The 16,446-nt window shown below is 33.4% G+C and overlaps 1 protein-coding gene and 1 long non-coding RNA gene across 3 annotated transcripts in view; one reads left to right on the forward strand and one right to left on the reverse strand.

The window, feature by feature from the left end:
• LOC141483433 (uncharacterized) overlaps window positions 1-16,446 on the forward strand; it is a 249,381-nt gene that overhangs the window by 59,538 nt on the left and 173,397 nt on the right. The gene's annotated exons all lie outside the window — the stretch shown is intronic.
• Window positions 7,892-16,446, reverse strand: part of blw (ATP synthase subunit alpha blw, mitochondrial) — a 54,168-nt gene continuing 45,613 nt past the window's right edge. Inside the window, exons 7-8 of one of the 2 annotated variants that reach the window (XM_023168259.2) lie at window positions 11,058-11,320; window positions 7,892-8,190 (exon numbers count right to left, since the gene is read on the reverse strand). In XM_023168259.2, coding sequence (XP_023024027.1) covers window positions 8,076-8,190; window positions 11,058-11,320 — 378 coding nt within the window. In that variant the 3' untranslated portion in view covers window positions 7,892-8,075. Of the gene's footprint in view, window positions 8,191-11,057; window positions 11,588-16,446 lie in introns of those variants that run through there. The other variant, XM_074178067.1, reaches the window with a different exon arrangement.

Raw genomic sequence — 16,446 nt, forward strand, 5'->3', positions numbered from 1 at the left:
TAAGAATATCATCTATGTTTGGGATCGGAAAGCGTTCTGTAATAGTTTTTTCGTTAAGTTTTCTGTAGTCAATGACGAATCTTCATTTTGTTGTACTGCTAGCGTCCGGTTTTTTTGGAACTACCCAAATTGGGCTAGACCATGGAGAGGTTCTGCCTGGAATAATACCGTCGTTTAACATTTAAGCAATTTGTTTATCTACCTCACGTTTGTGGATTTGGGGAAATCGATATGTTTTAGAAAAAACGCGTTATTTGTCTGATGAGTTGTTTGAGTTGTGGAGGATAAAGGTTGGTCTGGTTTTTGAAAAACAGTACGGAATTGTTTACATAAACGCATTAGTGTTGTTTTTTGGCCAGAATTTAGATGGTCTTGTCGAAGTAAATGTTCTAGTTGTATAGAATCAGGACAGTTGAAATAATCTAACTCGTAATCACAGACAATCAAATGTTCTGTTGAATACACCTCGAGAGGAGTTTATAATGAAAAATGCACATCAGAAGCATTATAATTATGAATTTCGACACCCGCATTAGCATTTTTTATTGTACTTAATACATTCTGGAATGAAACAATAGTCAATAATTTTTTGTTTCAGGAATATAATAAGTTCCATCTGTAGTTGCATTTACTGGTATCTAAGTGGAATATATTTCATGACTTCCAATTGTAAGATTGTGAAATATTATCTCGATATAATATTCCTTGAGAAATATTCCAGTCAAATCCCATGGTTTTCAAATCTTTAAAACTCACAATACCGTCAAAGAATATATGAAAATCGAATAGTGTAAACGAAATCTGTTGTCTTGATTGAAATTCTGCAAAGGCCGGTAAAATTGCAACATATTTCGTGTGCTTTACTCCACAAGATGTTTTAAGAGAGTTAGGTTTAAATGACAATATATTCGGGAAAGTATTTATTTGCTGTGGCTGGATTTATTATTGAAAGATGACTACCTGAATCTAATAAAAGGTGTAGGGGTTGTCCGTCAGGCAATGCTATAGTAATGAAGGGTAAAATTCTATTATCTATTATGTTAATTTCTAAGTTACCTGACTTGAAGAGGGTTTCATCGAAAAATTTATGTTTTCTTGAGTTTCTGAATCTTGTTGCTCTAATACCTACCATATCTTGAAAATCAGTAAAATATTGATCATATGGAATATCATCAAAGTATTGCCTGTTTTGATCTGAATATTCATCATTGAAGATATTTTGGTAATCAAAAATTACAATATTTTGAAAATCAATATTTTGGTCAAGAGTTTCGTTTTCATTTGAGGGGTTATTTATTTAATATAATTCCTCGGCTTTGAATGTTGGTCTATGGTCAATGAAGCACTCTGGCAATTCTATTACTTCTTGCAAGATATCTCATAAATAAAATATATGAGAAAAATATATTCTACACATATAAAATGAAATGAAGAAAGGGAACGTTGAAGAAAATGAGAAAAAAAAATTACTTACGTTCTAGTTCTGGATGATTTTCAATTTGGTCTCAACTGCTACGGTGAGGATTTGTTGTTCTTAACCGTTAAAGGTGTCTTCAATATATTCGTTCCTAAAGTTTAAGAACTCCAGTAATCACTTTCCAAGGGTTTTGGCACGTTGACTCTTTTTTTCTGAAGACTAGCTTTCCTCGGATTATCCACAAGTCCTTTCTTGATATGAGAATAATCCTCGCCGACTGCGCTAGTTATGTTTTGAAACTCGCCGTCGTTTGGTCCGGAGAGTCAAATATGTGATTAATGATGAAAGACCTCTGATGAATCGAAGAATTACCAAGTCACACAGAAATAAATAAATTCACTTTGATAACTTCGTTTCAACTAATGATCTTTATTTCCGAAAGCTTATAATAGCAACAATATCAAAAGAATAGTTCACACCAATTAATACCTCATCTCATTCTTAATAACTATTCATACAAATTCTAAAATGTAAGTCAGCAAAATGTTTCTTAAAAAATAAACACACGAAGTGGGTCCATCGGCAGAAACACTATCAGCGCTCTTTCTCTGGAGGGCACTCCAGGCACGGCCCAGCCATGATGTGTGGTGGAAATATATGGTCCGGCGTCAGGACGACGCAATGGCGTTCATGCATATGTAACTACTTCGCGAAACACAACGAATCACCAGTCTCTCTGCGCGAACAAATAAGTCTTATAGTCATTTTCACCGCAAGCGCTCACAGATTTATTTTACAAATCCACTTCTGATCACCACTTGTAACAAATTAAAGAATTAACAAATTTATTTCCAACAATATTTCACTAATCACAAACTAATTTATTTACAACACTTAGCAACTAACGCTTAATTTATTTCCACTATTTGAATTCCTTGTTTCAACCGCTTGATTCACTTTCTGAACTGCCCTCTTGGGTCGGGAAGCCGGCCTTATATAATATAACGGTTTCTTCTAGAAATCTGTAGTCGGTCTGTAGTTTTCAAAAAAGAATAGAGAAAGAAAAGACAACTTTAACTGTTCTCTTAGGTCTCAAATAGACCTTAATAGGTGATAAGTGACTTCATCATGAATCTCTTCTTATCCCCAACAAGTCTGAAAAGTGTGGTCAAACCCATACAATCAATGAAAACGTCGTATGAGACTGAGCAATAACTGATGAAATTGAGTATCAAATGACCTCTTCATACTCAAGAAGGGAAAGAATACACGGTGGATTGTATCTATAGGCCCCCTTATTCTGGAAATTTAGATATATTCCTACAAGTTCTCAGTGAAATACTTGATATTGTACAAAATAAAATAAGAAAATATGATACAATACTATGTGGTGACTTCAATATCAATCTTATGAATACAAATAATGCAACCTCTTATTAACATATAATCTGCAAAAACAAATAAATGAACAGACAAGAATAACATCAAGATCTTCTTCACTACTGGATAATATTTTTATAAACTTCGCGAAAACGATCATCCTGGAGAAGTTATTACCTGTGCATTATCCGAGCATGAGACTCAAATGATCAAAATTGAAAGATCAGGAAAAATTGAAATTGAAAAAACAAATAAAAAAAAAAGAAAAGAGTATTCTCAGATGCTAAGCTTGATCAATTGAAAAATGAATTAAGAAATATCAACATGAAGATCCAAATGAAGCTTATAATCATTTCAATGGAGTCCTCAGATAACTAATGAATATAGTCACCCCACTAAAATCTTGTAAAGCAGACACCAACTTGAAAAATAGAGATTGGATTACCATAGGAAGACATCAAGCAAATGTAAACGACTGTTTGAAGGTGATTGACAATGTTTCATGATGAATTTTACTAGTTCGGACTTCCATTGTCTACTATATAAAATGATTTGAAATCCCAGAAACAACTAAAAAAGAAGAATTGAAAATGAATAGCTGAAAATAACAATTATATTAACCAAAATAAACCTGAAATGAAATAATAGTGAAATAAATTACAAGTAAAAATAGAACAATTGAATAAATAAAAATGAAAGTAAAGAAAATAAAAATAAAAAGTGGAGAGATTCCAAGTCACGTTAGTTCACGACGTTTTGATTGTTAGTATCTACAATCGTGTTCAGGTGATGACTGGCTAGTAAAGCAGTAGTTGAAGATGAAATACCAACTGAATTACTGAAACATGTATCATAAGATTTGTGAACCTATTGCACACATAATCAACTTATCATTTTTGACAGGCATTTTCCTGATAGTCTTAATATTGCACATGTCAAAGCTATCTTCAGAAAGGGAAATAAACATGGAATAATCAACTAGAGGCCCATTGCAATACTGTCAAATGTTAGTAAAATCTTTTTAAAAAAATAATATACAATAGACTGATCATGTATCTAGAAAATAATATTCTTCTAAGAGATATGCAGAATGGATTTAGAAGTAAGAAATCGACTTCTTGAGCTAACTATCAAACTCTATGTAAGGTAATTGAATCTATCAATAGTAAGAAGGCTACAACAGCTGTCAATCTGGACTTGTCCAAGGCTTTTGACAGTGTTGACCATAAACTACTGATCACAAAACTGTCGTTCTACGGTATCAGAGGGTATCACTCGAACTAATTATGTCCTATTTGAAAAATAGACAGCAATGTGTTACTAAAAGGGATACTGAAGGAAATATAATGATCAGAAATGCTATATATCGTAAGAGGTGTACCCCATGGGTCAGTGTTGGGCCCACTACTATATATTCTTTACACTATGGTTTTCAGTTCAACCGATCACAACTACCTACAGACAAATATTTTTTTTAAAGCTGAAGATTCTGAAGGAGTACTTTACATCACACAATCTCAAACTGAACAAAAACAAGACACAAATCATATCAACCCAAAACGGCACAAATAATACTTTAAGTAATGGTGTAACTATTTTAGAACCAGTGACCCAACTTTCCTTTCTTGGAATTATAATTTACTCAAAGCTGGACTGGAAGAGCCACATAGATAAAGTGACAACACAGATGTCAAGTTACTGCTATGCCCTGAAAATAATTACACAAAATATATCCACTGAGGCTGCGATGTTAGCATATAATGGTTATATTCAGAGTCACATCACTTATGGCATTATGTTCTGGAGAATGTCTTCACATACACAAAAAATATTCATATTGCAAAAACGGTGTCTCAGAAAAATATTTAATCTTTCTCAGAGAGAAAGCTGTAAAAAATATTTGTAGAGAAAAAATATTATTCCAAACAGGTCTCTATATTTATGACTTTGTGGTATTTGTCAAAGAAAATATATCTCTTTTTGCGACTCATGATAGGAACCATACCCACAACACACGCAAAACAAAAATAACCTTTTGAATAGAAAGACACATTTGACCTATCTTCAACAAATATACCTTGTTCAATCATCAATATTTATAACAAGATACCTGAATCTCTCAGAACTTTGTCTTCTATGATCATGAAGAATAAATTGAAAACTGCTACTCACCAAAGCTTATTATTCGATGGAAGAATTCTTCAATGATAATTTAAACTGATGCTGTTCGCGCTATTTCATGTCATATCATTCTGCATTGTGATGTAGTTTAGTCTCTTTTGAACCCTATATATATAGATGTGTGTTCGTGTTCTGTATCTAATATATTACATCAAGTATACTGACTAGATACATTCTGTATAGTTTCTGTTTATGTATTCGCCTCTAAATTTTCAGCAAATAATAGTTCTTGATATATTTTCTCGTCTTTAATATTCCCTCTGTAAGATAGCTTCATTAGTTGGTAAAGTGGACCCATCCAACTGAAGTGAAAATTTACAAGTTTTAAGAAGATTGCACAACGACTCTTCGACATTTTCAGCCATTTCACCAATTCGTCTTTGCACAGAATTGTTGCTCAAAGGGATTTTTCGGATAATATCTGCCGCTGGTTTATGGAGCACAGTAATTTATTACTTTTTATTGCTGGAAAATCAACTCTTCTCCAATGGTGTGCGGTTCACCTGTTTGAGCAATTAACAAAGATAAATTGTAGGAAGATCAGTCAGTCATCGCCTTGCTTAGCAGCCGCTGAAAAAGTTTTGATACACTTGGCTAAGCATTGTGGCTACATTTCATTCAAATGACCTTGAAGGCTTCATCACTATATTCGAAAAATTATTTTAGACAAAGAAGGCACAAAGGTGAAGATGGGTTCACGGCATTTTCAATAAATTCGTATTCAATATATTCCGCGTCATATTGCCGTCTCTTCTTCTTTGCTTCAGACATAGTTTTGTTTTCACAGATACGTAAGTAAAGTGTTGAGCTTGAGTACCTAGTGGCTTGAAGTAACCGATACATTTTGTCAAAACAAGTCCTTAAATATACAATGATATAGACATATACCTGAAATAACAAGTGTTACCTGAATTATCGTTACCAATGATGAAACAATAACTATTTATCAAGGTAACCAACTATTTACCCCCAAAAAACCTACTTGTGGATTTTTTCAGCTACCAATGGATCTTAAAGTAGTTGTCAAAATTCACAAATTCAAAAGGGGAGAGCTGCATAGTTTTAGTTAGGGTTTTGGAATTGGGGTTTTCATACAATTTATTCATTTCCAATGCTTCCAACGAATTCATATCCCTTCTATAATTGCATGCATGGATAATTTTCATGTTTTCTATATTTATTGTGTGGTTTGTTTCTTGTAGGTGTTCATATAATTATAGCTGATTTTTTATGCTCCAGGTATCTTATGTTGAAAACCACCTACTATCTTAATGACTGCGCACGAAATCATTGATGGAAATGAAAGAGAAATTACAAAGCGGATTACGCTGCATGGAAGCATTTAAATATAGCACACACCGGCAGGAATAAGACAAACATTCACAAACTAGTTTACCTCATTTAACGCTTAATTGCACTGAGCAGATAACAAATAAGTATCAATGAACCAGCCGTATCAACGTCCTCAATACCGCGCTCTTGGAGTAGGTACAACAGCGGAGAGGGACGAGATGCAACGGTATCAGAGGACATCGGACGGAGTGACGAGCAAGTGCGATGCGTGCGTGCATCGTCAGTCGCCGGCCGGACCTGTATAAATACAGGATTGCACAAATAAATCGTATGATATTTATTCGCACCAAACGTAAATTATAATTGAAACTTCCAATTTCAATTATTTTTTTTAATAGTTTAGGTACAGAAATTTTTATTAAAACAACGATAAAAATGGTTTAAGTTTGACGATAGTCGTGTCACGAAGTGTTCTGGCGATGCATTGAATTTATTGGAGCCTCTGGAGACACCCTACATTTTGTTTTATGAGAGAGAGGACATTGTTAGATCAAGATCTTCAGATGATGTGGTGCTGCAGGTTTTTCCGGGTTTTTCTGCAGCTGAAAAAGCAAATGCGCCACTGGAATCAATGAAGTCGCCCCGGAGCGCCAAATAATTTTTATTGTTGTATTTATTTTATTTTTATCGTTGTTTAGGTACATAAAAAATGCCCCCCTCTAGGCCTCCAGCGCCCACAAGGGGGTGCTATCGCCCAATTTCGAAACACTGATCTATACGAAGTCAATTCAAACAGCTAAATAAAAGACTAACGGCCGATATCATAATCAATTTCTAAAGTCCACTTTACCGAAAGGAGACTTTACACTAAAGTTCCCTTTAAAGTAGCTGTTGCCGTAATTTGGTTTCATAATTGATATTAAGCAATTTCCATAAAATATTTTTTAAGTAACTTTCAAGATGTTTGTTAACTTGGAATTCATAGATTTTGACAAGATTGGTCATATTTGGCGAGTTTTTCCGTTCCGTGTTTAAATAAATAAGGTTAAAAGTTGTGGTGTATATTAATTGTTCGTGATATTATAGGATCTTGGAATGGATGCATCATCTTCAGTTTTTAAGAATTAACTTCCAAAAGAATATACTCAACAATTGGCTGTAAGTAAATATACCATTTTTTAAATGATAATATATTTGTAACCTGTTTATAGTTGTCAAGAGAAATTTATTTTTTCTCTTGGAAACATACTTGTTTAAACAAAATTTGCTTCCTTAGATCAAGGGGCCCCCTAGAGTGTCCTTCTGATTGTTTATCATTCTGTGACTGAACTGGCTAGTATATCCTATGACCAGAGGTCATAGGATATACTAGCCAGTTACTATCCTATGACCTCTGGTCCTATGACCAGAGGTCATAGGATATGCTTTTTTAAGCTCTCTATATCCTTTGTATGAATTCAAGATGAGAAATTGGTCGAATGGTCACAAAACTCATCTTACAAAGTTCTCTCATTTCTGTACAGATTTAGACCACAAAGGATTTCAGAGTTGTCCTTCATAACATTTATAAAAATTTCAAATTGTAACAAACCCAGTAAATAAATAAATAAAAAGATAACAGGTGTTTCAATATATGTATTAAAGATGTGACAAAACAAAACCTGTAAAAGAATGGTGTTTGGATAAGGGCTATTTCAAAATGAGTTATTTCAAAAACAAAATAACTTATACAGGACTTGTTTTATATGAAAGAAGGCTATTTATTTGCCTAATAATTTAATTGTCAAGTTTACATTGAATCACTTCATCCAGCAAAATTAGCAATGAAGTCTTGAACAACTTTTTTGAGTTGGGCATCTGTCTCTTCTGTAATTTTACCCTCTTTGGCAATACTTTGCAAAATATTCTGGTGGCTGCTCCTGAAAATTCAATAATTTGGTAAAATTAATACTGAACTAAAATTTTATGGCATTTTTCATTACTTTCAATACATCCCACAAATTATTCAAGCTTTGTAAAATTCATATTCAGGTTTGAGAAATCCACCAATCAAAAGGGCTGTTGTTAGTTGAATTTTTGTTTTAACCCCTTCAGTCCCCATGTCCACTGGTATGGACATTGATTTTGCCATGAATAAAACTCCATCTTTTGTGTGATGTGTGAATCATTCAAGCGCTTCACGAGTTCACTAGGATCTCGTACTGCAGTATCCTGCGAACTACCAAGCCATCTCTTCGAATTCAAACAAAATATACCATTTAGCATAACAAGTGAATCATGGCTACCTCATCGCGTCGTTACAAGGGTAAGTTTATTACATTGTGATCGCTATAATTCGAATGAGTTCATGATTATACTTCAACTAAATGTTGAATATAATTCATTGAATGTGATTGAATGAATACAGTTTGCAATTATTGAGAAATAAGTTGTACATAACCTACCAAAAAAGCATGTCCAGTGCAAAGGACATTGGGCCTTGAAAGATGCATGCGAAAAAATGTATGTGTTCGTGGCAGTGGACATTGGGTCTTGAACATTTTTTTTTTTTGTAGACAAATATGATCCTGAAAATCCAAAAGACGCTGAGGAACTGTTGGAATTTTTGAATGATGATGAATTGGATGAAGAGTCCGAGAAAATGTTGAGAAATCTTGGGGAAACTTCAGATATAGACTTTTTCTCTGATAATGATAGTGACGAAGATATACTTCTGCCGTTTGCTCCGAAGACATTCAGAGTAGGAGCTGATAAATTATCGTTTGAAGATGAAAAGCTACAGAATAAACAATTGGCAGAGGAAGAGCATGCAACCGAATCCTCAGAAGTAATTGACAGTGACACAGAGGATGATATTCCTCTATCAATTATTGCAGAAACATTGAGAGCTGAGGTAAGCAATTCGCGTTCGGAGGAAAATAAAATACCCGACTGTTATAAAGACATTATGTCAATTATCACACCCAAGAACAAAATTATTTACCGAAAAAATTACGAACCTTTTTCTCCCCAATCAGAATACGACTTCACATTTTCTCCACAAACAAACGAAATACTGATGCCAATTCAATATTTTCTTAGATATATACCTGAACAACTCTTTGATGTTATCGCAGAAATGACTAATATTTATGCACTTCAGCAAGGAAAAACTAGTTTCAAGCCAACCCATGCAAATGAAATCAAAATATTCATTGCATTGCATATCATAATGTCTTGCCTCAAATTCCCCAGAATAAGGATGTACTGGGATGTTGATTTCAATATGTCTCTGTTCAGGGATAACATGGCACGAAATAGATTCTTTCTTCTCCGAAACAATCTTCATATTGTCAATAATTTGGAAAAACCCGATGACTGTAAAGACAAATTATTCAAGGTGAGGCCTCTTTTAGATAGCATTCGGAAGCGTTGTCACGAATTAGAAGTTGAAAAGGACCTCAGTATTGACGAACAGATGGTACCATTTAGGGGTCAGTTTAGCATAAAGCAGTATGTAAAGGGGAAGCCAAATCCTTGGGGGATCAAGATTTTTGTTCTATGTGGTAGAAGTGGTCTTATGTATGACTTTATCGTGTATCAAGGCAGTACCACTGAATTCGATGAATTCCTCTTGAATAAATTTGGTCTTGGGGCTACGTCTGTTCTGCATTTGTCCCAGAGAATTCCAGAGCATAGACATTTGTATTTCGAAAATTATTTTACCACTTATAATCTTCTGGAAATTTTGAAATATAAAAAGATAAATGCTGCTGGAACCGTGAGATTGAACAGGTTCAATAAACCTCCACTAATCACTGACAAGAAAGCAAAGAAAAAACCGAGAGGTTTTTCAGAAGAAATAGTTAGTGAAGGTTCAGAAATAATTCTATGTAAATGGTCTGACAACAGATCCGTTGTTCTTGCTTCGAATTTTATTGGTAAAGGCGAAGAAGATGAAGTGAAACGATGGGATAAAACAAATAAAAAATATGTTCATGTAAAGAGACCACAGGTGGTGAAAATGTACAACAGAAGTATGGGAGGTGTGGATAAGCTAGATCATCTGATAGCACTCTACAGAATATATGTCAGATCAAGGAAGTGGACACTAAGAATGTTTTTTCATGGTGTGGATCTAGCTATAGTGAATAGCTGGTTAGAATACCGCCAACACTATACCGATGAGAATAAAGAAAACCCTAAGGAAAAAGCATTAGACTTGCTCCACTTTCGTCTCCAATTGGCATATTCTCTCATGAAGATGAATATTCCCGTCATACGAAAGAGAGGACGTCCGTCAGATGCATCTCCAAGTTCGTCTATCACCAGTACCCCTACACATTATTGTAGTGAAAGAAAGCGACTATTTATGGAGGTTCGTCATGATCGCTTGGATCATATGCCCAATTATGATTCGAAAAAAGAAGCAACCCGATGTAAATTTGAAAAATGCACGAAAAAAACTCATGTTTTTTGTGACAAGTGTAATTTACATCTTTGTTTTCTCAAAGAGAGAAACTGTTTTCTTTCCTTTCACAGAAAATGAATTCGTACCTATACATTTGTAAAATTATAATTCAAATAAAAAAAGTGTTCACTGAAACAATTGTATTACTCTTGAGTCCTGATGTCCACCGAGCGGGACACTTCCTAAAATATATAATAGTAAAAATAATGTTCAACCCTTGCCCTCTGATGATCCTAAGATGACTTCTGATCACGAAACATTCGTTATTAATTTTTTTTTCTACCTTACGGAACCACTTACGGAAAATAAAATGAGAAAAAATATGTATTGCCTTACTTGATGTGTTCTGAGAACTGTTTTTCAAAAACAGTAATTTTAGATGGGTCGATTTTATCCAGGTGTCCCCTTACACCGCAGTAGATAATAGCCACTTGTTCCTCAATTGCCATGGGCACATACTGTCCTTGTTTCAACAGTTCAGTCAAACGAACTCCTCGATTCAACAGTTGTTGAGTAGCTGCATCAAGATCAGAACCAAATTGGGCAAATGCGGCTACCTCACGGTACTGAGCCAATTCTAGCTTCATGGAACCGGCGACCTTTGAAAAATATTGAATACAATTACTAATTTCATAGATAAAAACAATGATAATATCACTTTCTACCATTTTTAAATCTTTCCAAGTTGTGAAACTTTTCTTGAAAAAAATCAACATTTTGACACACTGGTATTACTATGATGTCCAAAAAGAAGTGTCCAAATTTATATTGACTCAACTTCGATATTTCTAAAATGTTATGCAAAATTGGGCAAATGCGGCTACCTCACGGTGCTGAGCTAATTCTAGCTTCATAGAACCGGCGACCTTTGCAAAATATTGAATACAATTACTAATTTCATAGATAAAAACAATGATAATAATATCACTTTCTACCATTTATGAATCTTTTCAAGTTGTGAAACCTTTCTTGAACAAAATCAACATTTTGACACACTGTTATTACTATGATGTCCAAAAAGAAATGTCAAAATTTATATTGACTCAACTTCGATATTTCTAAAATGTGATGCAAACAATTAATCAGTTCAAGTGAATGAATATCAATCAAAACATTCTAGAAGTGAATATGGAAAACATGATGAATTATATAATATGAAAATAACACTACTACTGTCTATCATTCTCACAATCATAAATTTATTATAAATCATGTCCTTATATTATACATAAAATACAGTCTGGATGTAAATAGCCTTTTTTGAAGAAAGAAGGCGTAAACGTAGCTTATAGAACGAATAATAACCTAAGTAAATTTATTAAAAACAATAAGGACAAAACTTTGGTGTCGGATAGATCAGGAGTATATAAGCCGACTTGTGGCTCTTGTCCAAAACTGAATATTGGCCAAACAGGAAGAACATTTTTCCAACGAATTAAAGAAGATAGGAGTAGTTTTGTAAATAGAAAGACCAATTCCACATTTGCAAACCATCTTTTAGCAGAAGGACATGAGTTCAATCATGAGTACGAGGTGTTACATTTAGAAGAGAAGAGTTTGAAACTTAATCTTCTAGAATGTTTAGAAATCAATAGATTCAAGAATTCGGGTAATTTACTGAATGATCAATTAGAACTCAATAACTCTCCGTTACTGAATATATTTTTTCAAATGTGAAAATGGAACATAAGTGCAGGTAATTTAATTCGTTAGAAACTCAGGTAAAATATCAGCTACTTAAAATTCAGGTACTTCGTTTACAGGTACTTTGATTTCAGGTACTCCATAAACTATATATATATTTAGTATTGAATGTGTAGAATTAGTTGAAAGACACGCCAGATGAAGCTTCTGTATGGCGAAACACGTGTTGCGTTTTTGTAAAACAATTTAGTGAAAATCTCACAATAAAGTGTTTTTGGAATACGTTAATAGCCTCTCAATTTTCGAAACGGGCAAGATATCAGAGTCAGACGAAGCTTTTGTGAAAAGGAACCGGTTTTAGTAATTTTTGAAAAAATAGCCAATAATGTGACATCACTTGCCGCTGAGATGGAGGAAAGGAAGGTCTTTGGACATTTTGTATGAAAGGTTTTTCAATTCTCTATACAATAACCTTCAGCTTTTTGAATTTCGATACCTGGTTATGGAGTTACCAATGTTAGAATTTGGGACTAAGAATTTCGTAACTCTGCCACCCAAAGATTTTTTTAAATAAGTTTCAATTGAAAAAAAAATTGTGAAATATTTTTCAATACATAAGTGGGTAACTTCAAGGGCAAAAATATAGTATTTTAATTTAATTACCTTATTATTTATCTCATACTTGAAAATTTCATTTAAAGAAATGTTCAAAATGTTCTCCTTGAAACCCCCTGACAGTAAAAGTGTATTTTGGAACTCATTTGTATTATTTTGGAATGTATCTGGGTTAAGCTAGCACAAGTTTCGGAAATTCTGTCTCTAAATTCCCGTATTGTCCCAGACTGAAAGTTACTTCCTTCTTTGCATGATCTACACATCTTTATATAGAATTTTTGAAATTGATTGCTTCCTTACTTTCTTTGGAAGATTTCCACATTTTTTTTATCAAGATGGAGAAGTGGAAAGCGAAAACCTTCCTTTCCCAAAAATTATTCTCTCCTAAAAATATACCCTTTCAATTTAAACAAGATTCCTATGGCTAGAATTTAATCAAATACGTGGATGAATGTTATTTATGTACTGTAATCGTTGACACGAGTGCATTCAATTCATTCCGTGACAAAAAAATCTTATATTTTTTAACAAATTGAGTGTTTTTTCTTATAATGTTATCCGTATTTGGTACTGATAAAGCAAGTGTCTTAAGGCAAAACATCGGATGTCTACCAGTGAGGATGACAGTGTTTCATGTAAGGGACATTTTATCTCTTTCATTTATTATATTGTGTAGGAATCCTGTGAATGATGTCTGATTCGTTAGGAATGTTTGGAATACAAACGGAATGGAGAAAAGTTTTTTTTTGTATAATTCATTGTTCATATGAAAATATTTGTTTTGAAAGTATTTTTCTTTCATGCAATTCAATGTTTATATGAAAATAGTTGTTTCAAGAGGGCTTTTTTATCAGTTTGTGCTGAAAGTTGCTTCTTTACATGAAGTAATTTTTGAAATTGATTGCTTCTTTCTGTTTTTGGTAAGATTCCCACATATTTTGTATCAAGATGGAGATCCAAAACAACAAACAAGATTCCTATGACTGGGATTCAATCAAATAAATGAATGAATGTTATTTACATACTATCATCGATGACACGAGTGGATTCAACTCATTCCGTGACAAAAAGTCGTAGTTATATGAACGAATTGATTGTATTTGGTACTGAAAAGCCAATAAGGCAAGTGTCTTACGGCGAAATTTCGGATGTCTACCAGTGAGGATGACAGTTTTCCATGTCAGTGAAATTTTACTTCTTTCATTTATTATATTGTGTAGGAATTCTGCGAATGATATCTGATTCGATCCCATACGAATGTTTGGAATACAAACAGAATGGTGTTCTTTGTACAATTCAGCGTTCATATAAAAGTATTTGTTTCGAAAGTATTTTTCTGTTGTGTAATTTAATGTTTATATGAAAAAATTGAAGTACCGGCACTTCTAACAAAATGGGTAAGTGATTTCGCAAAGAGTCCGTTATTCACTGCTAATAGACAAGACATTATTGAAATTTAAAATGTACAAATAAGATGAAGAAGAATAAGAATAAAATTCACATAAAATGTAATAAAAACACAGTACAACATAGATTATGTCTATTGATATCAAATTCAGGAGCATTCTTAGTAAAATATCAGAATGTTTTAAAAACATATGCGTTGTTTTTAATATAGAGTAGAGTTTTTAATATAAAAATAGATGGTAGGGTTAGGATATTATTTTTTTTAAACCATCGAAACGTCGTGAAGTAACTTGTTTTGGAATCACTTAACTGGTTTTCTTTTGTTTACTTGTTTTATTTTTCACTTGTATTTTATTTCACTGTTATTTTATTTCAGAGATTTTTTTGCTTAATATAATTGTAACTTTCATCTATTCTTTTTAATTTTAAATTTGTATTGGTTCTTTTAGTGGTTTCAAATCATTTTATATATTATTAGACAAAGGAAGTCCAAACTAATGAAATTCACATCTATTCATATCTCCAAAATATTTACCATTCAAAAACAACAATCAGAGCTTTAGTTGGAATTGTTCAAATGGAGAGCTGTGAGAATTGGTTTATAGAGTTCAATACAGGCTGATTCACGGTGGATGGCACATTAGACGTTTCTGGTGAACCAGACAACGGATCACTTTGAAAATTTAATGGAGGGCATATTCGGACATTCTCTAGCCAACTAAAATATTTTCGACAATGCGGTGTTGCCGCTTCTATTAGAAAGCAGTAGCAACTTTGATTTTTCAAATGGAACACTCTGTATATAATATTATTTTTGGAATCTCCAACAATTGCCCGACAACTTTTCTTGATATTTCCCTATACCTATCTGTTACCGTTTTCGAAATAAAAGTTAATTTCAATTTTTTTCTTCGAAAATCATGACTTCTAAAAATGCCGATATCTTTTAGTTAAGAAGTACTATGATATCGAAATTTGGTTTGGAGTTAGGTGATACTTGGACACTTCCCACACGTCAGCCTAATCTCCGTTACTTCAATACAGGGTGGTAAAAAAATACAGTTTTTTCGTTTGCTTGAAAAAGTTGCTGAAATTTGATTATTTTAAATGGAACACCCTGTAAATTTGCTTTCTTTCTATGTATATCATACCTATACCTAACTAGTCAAGTTTCGGACTTATGAACATTTATTTGTGAAAATGTCCCTTCAGAATAGTATTTCCATTCGGTATTTGGTAAGCAGGCCATGATTACTATTTGACAGTAGCGTTGTGACATTCTCCTAATAATATCGACATTTTCGTCACTTCAGAAGTTGCAAATACCTTCAAAACGATGGAACAAAACTATTCAAACGAAGTTCTTATGAATTTGTTTATTATTTTTGGACAGTGTGACAAAATTATCAGCAGAACATGTAGAAAGTTCAATGAAATGTATCCGAATCTACCGCCAATGAACCTCAAGAAATTTATACGAATTCAGAACAATTTCAATATGTTTGGATAAACTTTAAAAAAGCACCAAGAAACTTGAAATTGGAAATATTGATATGAATAATTATAAAAAAGTAAAACAATCATGTGGAATATTTCAAAATATGTTCGAATCGCTGGCCGTTCACTTCCAAGCACTTTAAAATGCGGGTGTTGACTGCTTTCGTGGTGGCAGATCTGATTTCATTGGGATCCAAATCTTCAAATGTTTGGGCAATCCTTTCTAACAATTCATCTCTCGAACGCACGGGTATTTTGTAAACTTTTTCTTTAAACATTCCCCACAAATAAAAATCTAATGGATTAAGATCGGGTGATCTCGCTGGCCAATTCCATGGTCCCAAGCGCCTCATCCACCGATCGTCAAATAGTCTATCCAGTTCTGTGCTCACTTCTCTTGTGCAATGTGCAGGAGCTCCGTCTAGTTGGTACCAACAGTTTCGATAATCTTCAAGTGGCAGATTATCCACGAAACTGTCTACAGTATTCTCCAAAATATTCAGGTAGCTTCTGGATGTTAATGACTCCTCGTATATCACGTACCTCAATTTGTTGTCCATCA

This window comes from Leptinotarsa decemlineata, unplaced genomic scaffold (assembly GCF_025532065.1).
Source record: "Leptinotarsa decemlineata unplaced genomic scaffold, Ldec_3_MD MMD2_tig00003348_RagTag_RagTag, whole genome shotgun sequence".
Taxonomy (NCBI): domain Eukaryota; kingdom Metazoa; phylum Arthropoda; class Insecta; order Coleoptera; family Chrysomelidae; genus Leptinotarsa; species Leptinotarsa decemlineata.